General features: G+C 42.3%; 1 protein-coding gene across 1 annotated transcript in view; it reads left to right on the plus strand.

Moving 5' to 3' along the window:
- Positions 1–1,866: 1,866 nt before the first annotated feature.
- Positions 1,867–17,333, plus strand: part of PIK3AP1 (phosphoinositide-3-kinase adaptor protein 1) — a 34,367-nt gene continuing 18,900 nt past the window's right edge. The window contains exons 1-2 of the mRNA XM_041460925.1: positions 1,867–1,998; positions 7,658–8,074. Of these exons, the coding sequence (XP_041316859.1) occupies positions 1,986–1,998; positions 7,658–8,074 (430 nt within the window). The 5' untranslated portion in view covers positions 1,867–1,985. The remainder of the gene's footprint in view (positions 1,999–7,657; positions 8,075–17,333) is intronic.

Here is a 17,333-nt window from a genome sequence, read left to right on the forward strand (position 1 = left end):
GCTATGCATGGGATCTTTTTAATACTACAGTGACTAAACTGCCCCCAGCACTCGAGGTGAGGAGGCCCCAGTCAGAGCAGACTGGGACAATCCCCTCCCTTGCCTGGCAGGCCATGCTGTCCCTGATGCCCTCAGGACAGGCTTGGCCCTCCTGGCTGCCAGGGCACTGCTGGCTGATGTTCAGCTTGGCATTGACCAGGACCCCTGGGTCTGTTTCTGCAGCACTGCTCTCCAGCCTCTCATTTCCCAGCTCATCTCAGAGGAGAACATTTCCATGAGAGGTCTCTGGCCTTTCCACTCTTTCCATAACCAAGAAAAAGTGAAGAGAGATAGCATTAGTATTCAAACACGTACTCAATCATTTCCTTGTTACTACTTGTAAGTGCCTAGAAAAAAAGCATTGGCTCCAGAAAGATCAATCTATTCCTTTTCTTTGGACAGGGATAAGACAGACCCTTGAGAATAATGCTGCAGATGCAGCTGTGTTCATATGCTGCAGTGAACTGAAGGGAGGAAAGACTTCTACAGTCAGTTTCGGGTAAGGTGGTAGGATGAGATGCTCCCTCTATTTCCTCTCTCTCTCTCTTTTTTTTTTTTTTTTTTTTTTAAGTTTTTATACTGGAAGTTAGAAGATACACAGCTTAACAAGGGAAATAATGTGGAACAGTCATAAAGTCATAAGTGTGGTTATCCATCTGTTTAAATAGTTCTTAATATATACTTGCTGCTCCATAATAGTAAAATAGTATAATTTGCTTAAAGATTCTTTTCAACTAGTTAACTTTTGGCTTTCACTTAAATACCAAGTTAGTTCTGTATTTGCACACTTCCCCAGTGTCCATGTGTTCTTTATTCTAGTGTATATTTTTGGGATGATTCAGGGGGGAAAGTTATGGTTTCTTCTTTGCATACCTGGAATTACTCATAAGGCTTTATCATCAGGAAGTGCTTTTTGTCCTAGTGCTTCCCTATTGAGAGAACAAACACCTTGGTTTTGGAAGACAGGCAGAGGCACAGAGTTTGTAAGCTTAAAGTATGTTTTGAGTAAAGAAAGATTTGCAGGTAACAAGAGAGTTTGACTAACTTCTAAGACAGAGTTGATTAGTGGAAAATAGTTGGATCCTTTCTGCTTGTAACCACCTCTGTTCTAACATTAGCAATGATATTAAGCTGCGTACAGAATGTCCACTGACTGCTTGGGAATGATTGCTCTCACTGGGAAGCCAGACTGTAAGGGCTCTGCTTTTGCTGTGCTGAAGTGCATCAATGAAAGATCTCACTGGTTACAAGTGTTTTTTCAAAGTTTGCAAAGGAATAGGCTGAATAATTTAGGCAGGATCTGTTGCTTTGTCTTCAGTGACAAAATTAGTAAGTTGAGTCCTACTCTGTGAACAATAACGGCGTCCTGCTGCTTATTGTCTCTGTACTCAAACATGAGCATAGTCTTACAGAAATGGGTAAATTCCATTTGAAAGACAGCATCTTCTCGATGAAAACACAGAACCTCGAGCTACTTCATTCTGTTGGGAGAAACTTTGCTTCTCCCTAGGAGTTTTCCTTGCTCAAAGAAGACATGACAAAACCTAAGTTAGGGATGAGTATAAAGCAGGTATTGCTTGTTCTTTTCCTCAACTGTTGCTCCAGGTTTCTCGAGACCACTGTATTATTGTAACAGCTTTTCCTCGTTGTAGCGCTGTTTTCTCGGCCACCTAGGGGACGTGCGATTTGAGCCAGCTGGAAAAGGCGGTTTCCCTCCGGGGGCAGAGTCCCGCCGCGTCCCGGAAAGGCGAAGCGCGGCCGGGCAGGGGCAGCCCCGTGCCCGGCTCTGCAGGGGGCGCCGCGGGCGGGAGGCGGGGCCGGGAGGAGCCCGGTGCCGTGTCCTGTGCCGTGCCGGGGGCGAGGGACAGCCGCGGGGGGATGCACCGCCTTGCTGCGCCGCCGACGTGAGGGACGGGGAGCGGCCCCTTGCCCGCCAGTCCCGGACCATGGCTGCCCCCGGTAGGTGCCGCGGCTGTCGTCCCGGGAGCCGCGGGGAAGCGGCGGGGCTTCTCCGCCCGCTCGTGCTGCGCGGCGGCCCCGCTGCGCTCCGGCGGGCCGCGGCTCTCGGCAGCTGCCCGCGCCAAGGTGCCGGCAAGCGGAGCGTAGCGGAGCCCTGGCCGCTCCCCCCGCGGGGCGGTGCCGCTGCGCGGTTTTGCGCGCCCCTGGCGCTGCGCTGCGCTGCCGGGAGAGGGGAAGGGGGTCCGCGCTCCGCCGTCAGGGACCCCTGGCGCTCTCCCGAGACACGGTCCCTCTTTTGCTCGTAGCCGGGCTGCAGCACTTTCTAGCTCGCCTTGCTTCACTTGTCTGGAGTTCAGGGCAGCTGTTGGCAGAGCTTTCCGGCGTCTGAAGTGCACTTCGGCTTGGCAGGTCTGCGAGCTCTGAGGGAAAGTGTTCTGTAGAGCACTGTAAAATTCTGTAATTTTCTCCTGTCTGCCTTTACTACTTGCATGTTTTTCCTGTGATGTTTTATAGAGAAGTCAGTTTTTCCTAAATACGGCTTTATTCTTCAGCACCACTTGCTTTTGGAGGTATGACTTGGTGCCGCTTGCCATAGTGGCACAGGATCCCAAGCTGAGCTAGTTTGCCGTAATTGAAAGTATTTTAGCTGAAGTATGTGCAGGTAAAACTACCTAGAATAAGAGCTGCAAACTCAAGGGGAGAGGGGTTTAGCCGGTGTTGTGTAAGTCTTGCTAATGCCCAGTTTGCAAGTTCCTCTCTTTGCAGGGAAGTGTATGGGTTTTATCTAAAAAAGGAAAAAACGTGCCATTCTCAGGGTGTGAAGTAACATTTGCGTTTCATTGACGCATATCTCCTTGTGAGGTAAAAATAAGCTAAATGGAGGCCTCAGGAGACTTGTGGGCAAAACTACTTTTCTCCTTATAAACAGAAGGTGATTTCACAGAGACCCTTAAAAAGAGAACAACTTTAGATTAACGTATCATAATGCAAATCTCTTGTTCCTCTCTGTGAAGTTTGGTTTGCAGAAATTTTATCTGCTTTGATTCTGCTATTTCCTCTTGCTTGTTTGCAGCACTTTATTTAAAGTGAAGATTTTCTATTCCAGTTGAGGTAAGAAGTCTCATGTGATCACTATTACTGTGCATTCCATGCATGCAGAGAATGCATTTATTTCATCATACATCACTTAAATACACACACTTCACATACTGAAATGTGGAAGGTGCAGAGGACTTCTCTTAATGGCCCACTAGCTGTTTCTATCACTTCCTGAAAGTGCTCTCTTTTAAGAATTTTATTATTAAGGCACTTTTAGTTGTGTTTCCTTCACACCATAGACAATTATCTTTCATGAAGAGTGAATTCCCATCTATCAAGGACTGTGATTTTGGACAGCATTACTTCTGTATCCTCCATACACATGAATCACAAAACACCCTGGAACAGGTTACATAATGCCTTTCTTATGTAGTCAGAATTGGAGATGGATTTTTTCTAGCAGATGAAGATAAATTGTTTGCCACTGCATATGATCCTCTGAGTTGGAGTGAAGGATTTAATCTCAGTTTTTTTACCTGGTCTGTGGACAATGAGAAGTCATGACCCACTTATGAGTGTTATGCGAAAGCTGAAGCAAAAAAGTTGTGTATTACTACAAACCCTGAATATTCTTTATGAGGCCCACAAATACAATGGAAAACTTTATGATCTGTAAATTGAAAATGGGTCAAATCTTTGCCTTAGGGAGTGAAACAATAGATAACAGCTGATAATGTAAGATGTAGTCTTACCCAGAGCTGATATTCCAGCTTCCCACGGTATTGTTTAGCTATTTCAGTGGTAATCAGAACCTTATGATATGGCCATAAACCACTATCATATGTTTGGGCTGAGCCTAAAGATTATCACCTCACTACTTGCAGACATAATTTGGGGATGTGCCTGATTTGTTTGCTTCTCAGAGGGAGACTGTGAAGACATGACATGGTCATGCATACTTCTATATGCTTGCCATGAGCGTATGTGATTTTTACTGAATTGTTTCATCCTCTTCCATTCCATGTGCGGTTTGTGAGCTAGGGAAAGCTTTATATCATGTCATTTGTGCTATTTAATTTGTGGCTTACACTTCAATTATAGGTCTTAGGCATTTCTATGGTACTGGTTTGTAATCTCATCAGTCTGTTATTACTGCTGTGTAGTGAAGTGTGCAGCTAAACACAGGAGAGGCAGTTACAACTGGAAAGCATTCCAAAGGTTATAGTTTATTATTGCAAACTGCAACAGAACTGCACCTTTATGATTTTCTATGAAGTAGATGAACGTGCCCTGCAGTATTGTTAATAGTGCTGACGTTTTGTAAACAGAGGCCAAAGTATTTTTAACGCTCTAAGCTTAGGAATCCCGTAACAAGGTATTGTTAAAATTTAAACTAGATCACACTTGAGAGTGTGAAAGATAGACTTGTGCCAGCCAACCCTTTTTCTTCAACTTGCTGTTGTATATAGTGTTCGTATATTTCTTCCTTTAGTTGAAAACTTTTCCAAAACCAGCCTGTCAAAAGCATTGTCAAACCGTCCATCTAAGGGCAGGGTTTAAGGAAATAAAGTGTCTGGTGTTCACCAAAGGATTTCCATATATGCTTACAATAGGCAGAGTATACATTATGTTTTGAACTGTGCTCTGTGAGTTTTTCTGATGTTTGAAGCATTGTGAAAAAACTCCCTGAAATGTTCTGTATTCTTTTTACGCTGTTCTCTGAGGACTGGACAATAGTTAGTGCTGCAAAGGCAGCTATTTGGTTAAACAAATAATAGCATGATCCAGGAAGGAGAGTCCTGTGTCATTCTTCTTTTAAAGGAAAATGTTGCAATTGAAGTTATTTCTAGATTTTTGGGGTTTTTTTTTAAACAGTCCCAGTGCTGACTTAAGCTTATTTAGCTCTGCAAGACCTACTTCCAGTATTTTTGCTTATGAACATGGAGTGTTACTTTGGCTCTACAAGTGGAGTCAGTAATTTTATTTCTCAGTTCTTGTTTTAGGAGCATTGTTCCTCAGTTTATTGCTTGTGTGTAAAAGGCTGGAGGAGCTGAGGGAAGAAGGCCTGAGGAGAGCTGGTACAGCTCTGTTAGAGGGAATGGTGTTCTTGTAGAGCAGTGCTAGCTAGGAAATCAATACCTTTCCTAAACACCAGATGAAGTTCCTTCCTGCTGGATGCAAAGGTTGCACTGCTCTGGCAGGAAATTTGCAGTGAGTCTGTCCAGTTTGCATCCTTTATCTACACACCAGAGAATGGAGGGATTCTTGGATAGTTAGTGCCCCTGCAGTGTGAGGCATGTTTAAAGTCAATGGCTCTTCCACCCTGAATCCAAGCACAGCTGCTTACTTTCATTGAAAGCCTGAAGAAGGGCCTGTTGGCTCACAAGTATAGTGTGGAAGCTGTGTGCTTCCTAAAAGTGAATGACAGGATTAGTTGTTCCATTTTATAGAACGTTAAAGTGCCTGGGAGGCCACTACTGATTTTTCCAGAGACTGGAGGTGGGGCTGCTGCCAGAGAGCACCAGGGTAGGACTTTAAGAGCTTTGGGCACACCTCAGAGGGTCATTGTGTGGTCTCCTCATCTGTTGAGGCTGTGCTTATCTGGCCGTGGTGCAATGCGTGGGCTCCATTCTCAGCAGACAGTTGTGCTGTCCTTTCCCACTGTTCTGCATGTAAATCAGCCCAGGGCAGTGGAAGCAGAAGTCTGTGGTACATCTCCCTTTCTAGAATAAAACTTGAATTCTGCTTGGTTTTCATTTTTGCTCATGTAATTCTGTTGTCTTTGCCAGGTGGTGTTCAGCCACCATCAGTGATATTCTGGAAATGGTGGTGTGCTCGCTGATGTGAAAGCTGTCTTTTTTCACAGCAGTTCTTCACTCTTAGGTTAAAGGTCCCAAGGTTTTGAGTGCTGAGGACTCCACTTTGACTTTGCTGGGTCCTCTCCTTTGGAAATATTGTCTCCTACAAGCCTCCATCTGTGGTTCAAGAGCTGTATTCACTCACAGACATGCAGCTGTCCTAGTGAAATGTCAGCACTGCACTGCCCACGTTCTCCATAGCTAGGGTATTATCCTTTCACTGCTTCCTTAGAGACTGCCTTATTTATGCAGGCAGCTGTAATTGGTCGAACATTGAGCACATCTCCATTCTTCTCAATCGTATCACTTCTGCTGAACTACAGTTTAAAACTGCTAATTGTATAGTTTAAGGCTAGGGTCCCTCAGCCTAGACCTTCTTTCTGTCTTAATTTTATAACAAAGGTTCTGGGGAAGGTGATAGAATGAAGTCTTTGGAGGCTGTGCAATTTTGCTTGAATTTTTCTAAGGTGACTACAAAACTGTTATCTTCAGTTCTGGTAAATTCACTCTGCAGATCCTCTTTTTGGCTGCCAATTTTAGGCATTGTTCTCTGCTTTAATTAGAAAAATTTGCCTTTGTTTGTGTCATGATGGAGATGGATTTAAAATGTTGACACTTCTAAAGAGTCAAACTGGAATTAGAAGACCATTTGTTAACAAGATTTTAAATGCTCAGCTCTGAAATTTACCATGGACCTGAGTTGTAAACCTCAATTTTGAGTAAACTTCTTCACAGGTAAATAGAAAAATTAAATGTAAACTTAAAAGCTTCCTTGAGCCAGGTGGGAGAGCACTGCATCGTGTCACACTGGTTCAGTTTGCATCTACTCTTAGCAAGCTGTTAACATTTTTAATTGCCTTTGTGCCAGACCACTGAAATGCGTGAGTCTGTAGGTAGAAGCTGTCTCTAGAGAATTATGGGAGAAGTCAACTTTGGTGAGCATATTTTGGGTTGTCTTATGGCCACCACTATTGTATTAGTTCTTCCCTCTGAAGAGAGTGTTTGTCACTCCAGAAATTGTTGGGAAAGCTTTCGATGACAGTTTTGAGGAAGGACTCTAACACAGCCTTGTGGAATGTCTGAAGCCTGAACAACAGAGTGGCTGTGGTGCAAACACTGGGGCTGGTGTTGTTTGCCCTTAGCTGTGTGCATACTTTTCAGGCAGTTTGCTTTCTGCTGCAATGAGAGCAAAAATCTAACACCATGGGGGCCATAGTGACTTCCTGTAAGCGTGGTGTGACCTCCTGTAAGCGTGGTGTGACCTCATTTGTTATTTTAGGTGTGCTGTTTGGTGTCTGCTTGGGCATGTAATGATCTGCAGTTGTTGCAGAGACCATATAATTGCTTAAAATGATTTTAACTTTCATGTGAGCGTGAACTCCCCTTTTCAAGCTAGTTTGTTTTGAAGGTCTGGTTTTTGTGGCTTTTTTTTCCTTATCAGAATGCTTTAGATCTGTAAATCTGTGTAGTTTGTTTCACTTGAAACTACTTTATGGGAAGAGCATTTAATTTGTTTAATTGATAAGAATGAAAAAACTACTTAAATTTAGTGGAGTAGATGCAAGCAGGAGTTAGTTCACCCTTAGAATTGCTTTGTGGCTGTGAACCCCTCACTTTGGATAGAACTGCTGTTCTTTTGAAATGCTTTGTAGTTTCTGACAGGCATTAGAAGCAGTGCTGTGGGGTTTTTTGTTGCAAAGCAGTGGGTGAGTTCATGGTTTGAATTTAATCCTTTTTCTTGTGATCATCTTGCACCTGTACAGGAGCCCCTGGAGAATACGATGTGCTGATCGTGTATGCAAGTGACGCCGCTGAATGGTGTCAGTACCTCCAGAACCTCTTCCTCTTTATGTGGCAAGTTCGAAAGCATCGGATTCTGAGCTACCAGCTGGAAGACGACTCTGCCATCTCCCACCAGGAGCTGGACCTGTTCAGCAGAAGTCGGAGTATCGTCCTTTTGCTTTCTGCTGGGCTGGTGCAGAGTTTTTACGTTCCTCACATCCTGCAGAGCCTTCAGGAAGCTTTATGGCCCCCGTGCAAAGTAGTCAAGCTGTTCTGTGGTGTTACGGACTGTGATGACTATTTGACCTTTTTCAAGGACTGGGCTCAGTGGCAAGAACTCACAAATGATGATGAGCCTGATGCTTACCTTGCAGCTGTTGAGAAGGCTATTTCAGAAGGTAAGACCATAGCTAGGAGCTGTGATTTCTTGTTGGAGGAGGGAGATACATGGTGCTGTTTATTCTTATTTTTACGCTGGTAATCTGCTTTACTTAAAGAGCAAACTAAGGCGAATTGTCCAACCCTTGTAAACAAGAAAGTTATGCAAGCAAATTTTTCTATACCTGGTTGGTTAGTCCCTGATTCAGAAGAAATTACCAGCAACTCAGAGAGAACTTCTGAATTTGAGGTTGTCTTGGGTGGCTACTTTTGAAGCAAATTGAAGATTAAAACTTTCTATATTTAAAATTCTGCCTGTAAATATTGTACTCTGCAGTTTATTGAACAAAATCAATGGAAAATTGTCATTTATTTATTTTAGGGAAAGGAATTATCTTTTTCTTCAGACTTGTTTCTGTCATACCAGAACCGAAATAAAGTCTAATATGTATTCTCTAGCACTGGGCCTAAAATCAAGGATGTAACCATACCATGCAGATCACTTTGTTACCTATGATGAAAAGGCAGAGATTAATTAAAGAATTGCACTGATGGCCTTAAGCACAGAAGTATTAAGAGCTGGAGACCACACAAGCTCAATGTACTGAGTTTTGATTCCTTATTTTCCTAAACTCTAGAAGAGCATGTAGAATTCCATTCTCACCATTTCTGTTGAAATGAAGGTGGAGAGCTCTGGGCAGTCGTGCTGGTCTGGATATTTTTATGACATTGCCATAGGTAGGGTTATACTGTTCTTTGTCAGCCTCAGCAAGACTGGAATCCTGTGGTTGCATCTTGGCTTAAGATTTATCTCTATTCCATGGCTTAAGTTAGGCATTGTGTTTAGTGTTGTGTGCATAAAGGCTCTGGAGTCTGACTTCCCACAGTTGGATCTAAAGTCCTTCTCCATCTGTGCCACAAGTTAGCGTGTACTGAAACAAACCGTGCTTTGGCTTTATGTAGGTGTTTTGAAAGGGAGTTTGTGCTTTGGATTTTTATTGCTGTTTCTACATAACAAAAAATCAGTTTATTAAATCTGTTTTCTCCCTTTAATAAGCATGCATTGATCTCAAACTGACTTCAGCGTATCTAGAAAATACTTGACTGGGAGAAAAAATGATCTAAAACTAAACTCATTTGCTGTGGAGTCTGCTGTAACATGTTCTAGATAGTCTGCTACTTAAGTATTCAGAATTTCTGGACTTCTCTTACTGTTATGGCAGTCATAGCTGATGTGGCTGTCACCTGCATGCCATGTCAAGTTTTTGTTTTGTGCACATCAGAGCAGTTGCAAAGGTGAGCCATCTGCTGTCACTGTGATTCTTGTGAAAGAAGAACCCGTTTAAGATGGGCTGCTTTCATGGCCAAAGTATTTGGATTAATGTATCAGATCCTACTTCTGTGTGGGGAAAAAATTACTCTGTGACCTCTTCTATTGTGTGATTCTATACAAGTTCTGTGAATGGCCTCAAATGCAAATGTTCTCATGTTTCCCCTGAAGGCAGCCCCAGGTGTACATAGTTCCTTTTTTGGGTGAAACTGTGAAAACTTTCTTCTTGATTGGTAAAAAACAAATCTGCTCTATTATTTAGTTGCAGCATGAGAGTAACTTAAAATATTTGTGACAGCAGACCTCTCCCACAGAGAAATGCAGCCTCTGCTCTGGTCTTAGTTAGGTTTGAATTTTTCCTGATTAAAGCAACCCTTAATTCTTACAGCACTTAGCAGAGAAAGTTCATGACCATATTTGAAATTGTTTGGGTCTGGGTGTCTTCCTCTGGGAACCACTTCTCTTCACATGTGCTCACCTGTACTTCTAACAGCAGTGTCAGAACTAGGCCTGATGCTACATGACTCAGCTTCAGCTTCCAAACTGCTGAATCCTGAGCTAGTGAGGCGTGGTGCAGGGCTACAGGATGCAGTCAGGGCAAATTCTTCTCCAGAGGCTGCACACTGGCCCTGTGCAGGCTGTGCTGTTGCCTCTAGCACAGCTGTTGGCTGTGGTTTGTTTAGAGCATCATGGGACTATGACACTCCAAGATATCACATGCTGAAACCTATTTTAATTTTTATTAGTTTAGTATAAATTCAGAAATGAGGGAACATTTATCTGGCCTTGAGAACTTTATCTTTGTAGGTCAGGAAGAGCTGAAATGTTACTCTACCTTCAGAGGGGCTCATTAAGAGATGTCAGAGGCCAAGGCAGTAAACTTTTTTGAGAGGGAAATGGCATAAGAAGAACCACATAAGCTGTATAACTCTTCCTCCTGTTCGTGTCAAGGAATTGAATTCAATTAAATTCCTGCCTTTCTTCTGTTGCACAGATGAAGCTTGAGAGCATATCATTCAGGTTGGAAGCGACCTCTTGAGATCATCTAAACTTTCTGCTCAAGCCCGGTTAGATAAAGCAGGTTGCCCAAGACTATTTCCAGTTGAGGTTTTAATGTCTCTGCAGGTGAAGACTGCAGGACTTCACAGCTCTCTGAGCAACCTGTTCCAATGTTTGACCACCTCAAGAGTAACAAAACGTTTTCTTGTGTTCAGATGGAACTTCATTAATTTTCGTTTGTGCGTATTGCCTCTTTTCCTGTCAGTGAGCACTATGGAAAAGTCTGGCTCCCTCTTTTTCATTGTCTCCTATCTTGTCCGTATAAGATTCTCCTGAGTTGTCTTTTCTGCAGGCTGAAGAGTTCCAGCTCTTGCAGCCTGTCCTCTTGTGAAAGATGCTATGGTTCCTTAAGCATCTTTACAGTCCCATGCTGGACTCAAGTTAAACCTTGAATAATAATAATATAATAATATTATATTATTATTATTATATATTATAATAATAATAAGATAAACCTTGGAATAAGCTACTTAGAATTTAAGGTCATATTGGACAGATGTTCTCAACTGTTTCTCAACCCAGATAGGTGAAGTTGTAGTACATGCGAGATTTCCTACAGCTTTATGTTTCTGTAATTATTTGATTATTTGTTTACTTTTGCTAATAGGTGCCATTTACGGCTAGACACCTAAATTCACAATGTATTTTAAAGTTTGGCGTGAACTGTCATGTGTTTACTTCTCCAGTCTCAGTGCTCTGTGGAGGAATACATTCCAAGTAGTTCTCTCTCAGCTAATTGCACCCAACATTGACTTCTGCCAGCTTATTGAATTGGCCTTGAAGATGTGAGATGGTAGCCTGCAGTTCTCTCTCCCTCCTCTTTTGAAGGGGTAAAATAGAATGGATTCTTAAAACTATTTTTCTCTGTTCTATCTTGTTTAAACATAAGATGTGGTTCTTTGATCCCGCTCATTGAAGAGGAGCGGGTGAGCTATTAGTCAGCCCTCTGGGTGCAAATGAGAGCCCTCTTTGTTACATGGGAGCTCGGCAGCCTGGCTGGTTCTCACTGCCTGTCAAGAAGAGGAAACTGTGACGCTCTTGCACAGGAGTTCAGGTTGAGAGAACATGCTGGTCACATGCCTCTCCAGGCATGGGTATACATGACTGATGCTGGAAAGTCAGAAACTTCAGAGAGATGGTTAAAGCAATTGGAGAAACCTTAAGTAAGCCCCCATGTGATACTGAGAGTTGTCTGAGAGAAATGCATGGATGTTTTTATCCATCTGTAGCATATGGGATCAAGCAGTTAAAATAATCTTCCCAGCTGCAGGATTGATTGTTTGTCATCAAGGTGTTTCATTAAGTCCCAGTTTATTTACATAAAAACCAATACCTCATGGGTTTTCTTCCATGGCATTATAAAATTCAAGCAGTGCTAGCATAGGTGTGTACTAACTTTCTAAATAGAGATAATGAAATGATAGCCCAGAAATAGTAAAGGACAGAAACTGTTGTGGTTAAGAACTTCAGACTATTATAGTCTTTATGCACCTTGTAAATGCTAATGGTATTTCTCTGTGGCTTGTGGTTCTGGCAATCTTCTCACAGGTTACTCTATGGTCGAAGACTAATTCTAGGTATCTGCTAATGAGAACTGCAAGGCTTTAAAATGCTTGCTTAAAGTAAGAGCCCAGTGGCCATCACTGATCATATTTAAGTCTGGAGCAGCTGAAGTAATTTTTGAAAAATCTCAGTAGAAGTATGTGGTCAAGAAAAAGATGCTTTGGAGAGCAGGTCTGGAGAGATGTATGGAACAGAATTTAGGTTATTTCACAGACCCTTTGTATGTACTTGAACAGTTGTTTTACTTCCAGGGTTGCATTTTGTAAGATTTTCATGGCTGTTTGTTATTACCTCAGAAAACTTTTGATGTGTTTTTCAAAAGTGACTTGAGAATAACAGTGTATCTTGTGTTTCCCATGGGGAAATGTGACCAGTGACATAGGCTAGAGTTCTGCAAAAGAGTGTCTGCCTCATTCTCCACCTTTCATCTGTCTGGATGATTTGGTGTGGTGTTCGACTACAAGGGTGGTATTCCAAGAGAAATTATATGAAGGAGAGGCAAGATGTGACTGCCCTTGCAGTAGTAATGTGGTCTTAGATGTACTGGAGCCACTCATAGAACCACACATTCAGTCAAACAGTGCCCAACTCTCTGAGATGGAGTTCCAGGTTTTTAGGCTTTTATGGGAAAATTCTGTCATGCAAGCGTTACACATTGCACTTAAAGTGAAGCAAGGAGGTACTGCAAGAGGAGATAATGAATTAGCAAGCTGGATGTTCATGTTTCTTACCTGTGGCTTCTCAGGAAGACTTGAATCAGTGATGAATATAATGTGATTCTTGGCACCCTTGAAAGTCGTAAGAGGTGTGCATATGCCTTGTCAGTATGTGTTGTCTCTTTCTGCCAGAAGTAGTGGAAGTGAACTATTCCAGCCTCTCTTGCTTGAGATTTTGGTCACGTACACAATGTCTGTTGTCTGGGTGGCTGGAACCCTGCTTCTTCCTCAATGTCTTCCCTATCTCTCTCCTGTTCCTGTGCACCCCAGCTAGTTCTTTCGGTTTATACACTTGATCTAGTCACAAATTGACCGCTAGACCTGCAAGAACCTTAGCAAAACTTGACATAGTCAAATACACCTTGTTTCCTGGATGCAGGATGAGAAATAGTTTATTATAGTTTCAAACTTTGCATGACATGTGAAACATGACTATGCTTTTTGTAGAATTGAAAATCTTTTTGTAGTTGCTGTGCTTGTAGATGAGCTGCTTGGGGTGAGGGATGCAGAGAGAAGGGGGAGATGTCTCATTTTTTGTTCTGTCTGGACAGTTTTACAAAGTCCTAAATTTTCCTGTATTTTGTTCTTCTCACTTGTTGTTTTTCTGCAGGCTTCTCTCCACTCCATTGAAACGGGAAGTGTTGCTACAGTGTTGCCCAGTTCTGAGGGCTTATCACAAGATGTTCTTCTGATGCGTGTTTATCTCGGTGGTGAAGCAGGGGCTCTGATGTTAGCACGATGAAAGATAACTTTCCCTGCTTTCCCTAACTACTTGTCAGTACTTTGTCTGCTTGTTGCAAATGTAGTTGTAGTTGCTCTGGGAGACTTAATGTCCTCACTAGCACTTGGGAAAGGATACTGGCCAGTTGCAAGCTTCAGGTAAAAGCAGGAGCTCTCTTTGAGGGCTTTCCCTCTTGCTCTAAGCATTGTGAGGTCTATGCTTAAAGTCCAAGGCCTTGTGAAAGCTAATTGTCTCGACTGGTTGATGGACAGAATGGGAGGTGTTTGCAGATGTCAGTGAGGGGCTGGTCTGCCCACACAGAACTTAAGAGACAAGCTGTTGCCCAGTTGTGCCATTAGCATTGATATCTGGGCGACAGAGTGCTCTGGAGACAGACTGCTGACTTCTTCCAAGCATTCACATGTCCTATGGTGTGAGGGCTGACTTGTGAGAAACCACAGCTGTCAGCTCCATGCTGATAGCCCGCCAGCTTTGCCAGGAGGAAGTGAATGATAGGGAGAGCTGTGTGCTCTACAGCAGCAGCAAAATGACTGGCTGCTTCATAGGAGTTTCTAAAGCTGCTAAATGGCTCTTGAAGCACACATCAATGCCTGTGTTTTCCCTGGGCTTTTCCCTGGGATGAGTGTCTGCAGGACAGCTGTGCAGGGAGCCCAGCAGGGCAGACAAGAAGGGTGTGAGGCTGCTCTCTGCAGCTCAGCTGCTGATGCATCCTGGAGTGGGGCACATTCTTCAAGGGGAAATGTGGTTGGGTTTCTTGGACCGCATCTCCTCCCCTTGCTGCTATTCTCACAAGTATTTCACAGACTGTCAAGTGAGGCCTGAGGGAGCCTTTGTTTAAAAGGGAGCAGAAAGGGAGAGCCTCTCATAACCATGAGTGTTGACCTACAGCACGTGCTCATGGAGAAGCTTAATTCAGGTATTCACTTAACTTTAATAAGTCTGTTGATCTCCTCAGTGATGGCCTCTCTAGGCTGGCTGTTATTGCAGTGTTATAACTGCTGAATCTGTATATGCAAATAGGTTCTCATTGCTCAAGTATCTTAGTGGGTGGGAAACCTGCTCTAACAATGCTTTAGAGCATGGATATTATCAAATGTTATGGGATGGTTTCCTCTTCCAGAGCTTTCACATTCATGAGTCAGTCACTAGCACATGACTGGAATTTCAAGATAAATCATAGGATCACCTCACTGCTGATGTGGGAATTTGGTACTTCGCAATTTCAGTATTTTCTGAATGAAAAAACAGATGAATAATTCATACATGAAACTGAGTTCATGTTCCTTCAGCTATTAATCCAATTACTGATTAACATTGCGTGCTTCTTCCTGTATTACCTAACAGCTCTGTTCACATGACCTCCAGGCAGTGAACTCTGTTACAAGAATGCAGAAGTGCAATGCCAGAACTTCTTAAAAGCTCTAGTTATTCTTTATTTGCTAAATTGTTTCTAGTATCCAATAACACCTTTAAAGTAGAGAGACCAGGGGGCTTGTTCTCTCCTTGCCTTCCCTCTTATCCTTGCTTGCTGTGTATGTTGTAGCTGAGATCCATAGTTTTGGTTTGAATTTTGTCTGAAAAGGACCATGTGTTGGCCAAGTGAGGTAAAAATTACCACACTAATGGTTCTGTCTTGGGTTGGGGATGAAGCCCTGAGGATCAGGATGCTGGCAAGTGTCCATTGTGCATATGTTGCGGGAACATCAATGTGTTACTGTGTTTTGGTCATCATTGGCTTTCTCATCTGCTGTGAGCTTAGTCTTTCTGATTTAGTCATATTGGAAGTAACCAACAGATTAGAGACACTAATCTAGTAACAGTTGCCTCTTCTCCCCAAAAGATATGGCACCTTGCTCTGCATATGCCAAATACCTGAATTGATAGCTATCATATCAATGATAAGATGTGGGACCAATGCTTTTTCTCCTCTATGCAACAGGGCAGCCTGGCACTCCCAGGTGGGAGTAGTCCATGTTTCTCTAAGAGAAGGATTCCCAAAATGTGTCTGGTTCTTGCAGCTGATGACTTTGAGCAGTACCAATTTAAATACTGAGTTAAGGAATACAATGCCTCAGTTAATTTTCTAATACTTGGTACTGGTCTGAAAATCCCAAAGACCACCTTCAGTACAGCCTTCAGCCTCGTGTCAAAGCAGTTGCTTAGCCAAATCTTCAGACTTGGTTCAGTATTAAAATCTTTTTGCTAAATTACATATACTGTTCTAGGTTTGTTTAAGAAATGTTGATGTTAGTGGTCATGCCTTATTTGAGCTTCAGAGCTGCAAATTTTTGGCTCTTTTCTTTCTACAGCAAACATTAACACGGCAATCTACTTGTACTCATGTGAGTAGGCTTATTTGCCATGTGGAGAGATTCACATACTTAGTTAAGTGTGTGTGCACCAAAATTTGTGAAAAAAAAATTCACCTGAATGATTTGCTAAAGTTTGTGGCTTAAAACTTGTCTCCTGAAAGCAAGGATGATTTCTTATAATTCCTAAAATCCCATTTAAATGTATTGAAGATACCTTTTAAAGAATTGTGTGACAAAGCACTTCAAATATCCTAAGTTTAAGTCTTTGGTGGTAATAATAATAATAATTGTTATGAAGACCTCTACATTAAAGTTCTTGACAGACTTGTGTCTTCAGTTTGAAACTAGGAATACCTGAACTCCTAATGGTGGCCCACTTATAATTATTTTGGCTCTCTTGATTTGTGAAAAATTGATGTACTTGGAGATTGGGGGATTCTGAGTGAAATCTGAATTCTTGGCAGCTTCAGTGTATGGATGCGGCAGTTTTGACAGCACAGTTCATCACTTAGGTCTTTCTCATCAGGACTGAGCACTTTAAATAGAATATTTCTTACTAATTTAAGAACAACGACAGTTCAAGTCTGAGATTTTATCTGGTAAATAATTTGTACTACTCTTTACAGATGTGTTTTTTACTAAGTAGTAAATAACATGTAAATTCCAAAATGTTGTCTTAAAGCCTTGACTGCTTCACAGGCTTACAAAGTTTGGGAAATCCTGACCACAGGAGATTGTCAGAAGACTATCATGACTTCTTAAAACTAAGTGGAGTCAGTGACTTTCACCTTGTGTTCCGGGAGGTAGTGGGGGGGGTGGGAGTGGTGTAAACCATCTGAATCAAGAAGTGGAAACTAGCTAAGAAAGTGTTCTAAGTAGCTACATAATTGTCTTTGGTTTCCTTTCTCTAACTGTGAAAAGTATTTCCTGGCAGGGATAGATAATCTGTTTTCATTCGGGCTGGATTTTTTTCCGCCAGTGGTATCAATTCTGTTTGTTTGCAGTTCTATCAATATCCATGCTGGTTTTGGGAAATGAGAGTGAGAACATTTGTTTTCTACACACATATTGTAGGCTTACATGTGTTTATTCTGCTCTTGATTCTGTTTAGGTGAAGTGCTGTTACTTTTCAATGCAAAAGTTCTGGTACTTTTCAGTTTCACTCTTGTATAGATACTGGCGCTTACGGTTCTTGCCCAAGGAACAGAGCCCCTTCACACTACTGCTTCATGTTTTATTTTTTGATGCAATAATCAAAGTTGGGGAGTTGGGGTAAACAGCACTGAGAAAACTAGAGATACTACTGAAATGACAAACACTGGTTTTCATGTTTTATTTTAGGAAAGTAAGACTAAAGGCTGCTGTCCATCTTACAGTATATCAGAGTGCTGCTTGAGTCAGATGAGTTCAGATACTGATCATTCTTATATTAGACAGTCACATGGTGACTTTCCTGTTTAACATGAGGAGACTGTCCAGCTCAGCAGAGTGCCACTGTTGTTTGCTCTGTAAGCATATTCAGTGCTACTCTGCTGCTTTCATGCCTTTAATTTCCTC

This window comes from Pyrgilauda ruficollis, unplaced genomic scaffold (assembly GCF_017590135.1).
Source record: "Pyrgilauda ruficollis isolate IOZ18807 unplaced genomic scaffold, ASM1759013v1 scaffold15, whole genome shotgun sequence".
NCBI classification, from domain to species: domain Eukaryota; kingdom Metazoa; phylum Chordata; class Aves; order Passeriformes; family Passeridae; genus Pyrgilauda; species Pyrgilauda ruficollis.